At 35.7% G+C, this 1,561-nt stretch overlaps 1 protein-coding gene across 3 annotated transcripts in view; it reads right to left on the minus strand.

Annotated features, from left to right (window-relative positions):
* Window positions 1-876, minus strand: part of ELF5 (E74 like ETS transcription factor 5) — a 15,817-nt gene extending 14,941 nt beyond the window's left edge. For 2 of the 3 annotated variants that reach the window (XM_042446983.1, XM_042446982.1), the window contains exon 1: window positions 750-876. In XM_042446983.1, the coding sequence (XP_042302917.1) occupies window positions 750-876 (127 nt within the window). The remainder of the gene's footprint in view (window positions 1-749) is intronic. The other variant, XM_042446984.1, reaches the window with a different exon arrangement.
* Window positions 877-1,561: the final 685 nt, after the last annotated feature.

A 1,561-nucleotide genomic window follows, 5' to 3' on the forward strand; every position in this document is an offset into this window, starting at 1 on the left:
GCCATTTAAATTATTGTGCTATATATTGTGCTATGTATTTTGGATTTTGTACTCTGTATTCTTTTTTTTTTGTTGTATAATTACTTTTTTGTTATAATATTGCTATGATGTTATTGATGGGGGTGTATTTTGTATTTTTGATGCCTTTGTTTTGTAATCCACTTTGATTCTGTAAGGAAAAGGCAGAATATAAATAAATTGTATTATTATTATTACAGAAGTTGTTCAATTGTCTCTAAGCCCATGCTGAAACTAGGAGCAACAGTAGAATTGCACATCTTGATCAACTATTATTAGACTTATAAATATTCCATATTTTTCACCTGGCCAGTCTATGGGTCCCACTTTGCATAGCCATTGCTTACTGTACATTGTATACAGTAGCAAATCTAGTAGGGAGTGGTGGCTAGTTTCAGGTTTCCTGCCAAAAAGGTCTATTATCATTGTCCTTCAATATCTGTAAAAACAGCCAAGATGATATATGAATAGGTTGATCTGCATGTGCAGAATTCAGTAGAATTGTGTACAGTTCAAACAAAGGGAAAAGAAATGGTTATGGAAAAAAAGCAAATATTCGTGTTTGTTGGGTGGTGTTATAAAGAATATAGAAAAGAATTAGAGTCAAAGAAATGGCAACTTGATTAAGAAATTAAAACCATGAAGCCAAATCAAAAGTTTTAATCCTAATTAAAAACATTAAATGGTATTTGCTATGCTGGAAACATATTAAGGAAACATTTATTACCCACCTATTTGATGATCAAATGGATTGTAGTTTTCTTCCATTGTTCCGAAGAATTCTGACCAAGACATCAAGGGTTCACATATCATTGTGTTTGGCAGGTAGGCATTGTGGCTTACTGAATCCAGCATCATTCTAAAATATTATGTTATAAAAAGTATTTTCTTCTAATTCATGTGCATACCATAACAAAAACAAAAAGATTCCTCAGTAGATTACTATTTTTATCTACTACATTAATACCCTGCCTCTTCTCAAAGGAAATCCAACCGGTGGGCATGTCTCTCCTCTTACCCACCTCAGGACAACAGATAGGCCAAACTGAAATGGAGGAACTGGAACAGCCCAAAGCCACCCAGTGAGTTTCATGGCTCAATGGGGATAGAACCCAGATCTCCCAAGTACCAGTCCAGCAGTTGCACCATTAAAGCATATTTACACCCATCTATTATTCTAAGCCATATTCTGAGTAAGATTTAGCAGTAATGTCTTACACTGATATATTCTCACTATGGTTACAGTAGTATAACTCAACTGTCCAAATCCAGTGCTTCTAGATTACCCATATAATTTCTCATGTGCTAAAGGGAAATACAACGGGAATCTGGAGGGCAGAAAACTGAGGTAGGTTGATTAATTAGTTGTTCATATAACAAGTGGTAGAAATCCAGCATGGCGTAATGGTTTGAGTGTTGAACTGGCACTGGAGACCAGGGTTTGATTTCCAGCTCAGCCATGAAATCCATTGGGTGACCCTGGGCAAGTCACATGCTCTCATGGTAAATGGTAAAGCTTCTTCTGATCAGGAAAATGAGGATT

This window comes from Sceloporus undulatus, chromosome 1 (assembly GCF_019175285.1).
Source record: "Sceloporus undulatus isolate JIND9_A2432 ecotype Alabama chromosome 1, SceUnd_v1.1, whole genome shotgun sequence".
In the NCBI taxonomy this organism is placed as follows: domain Eukaryota; kingdom Metazoa; phylum Chordata; class Lepidosauria; order Squamata; family Phrynosomatidae; genus Sceloporus; species Sceloporus undulatus.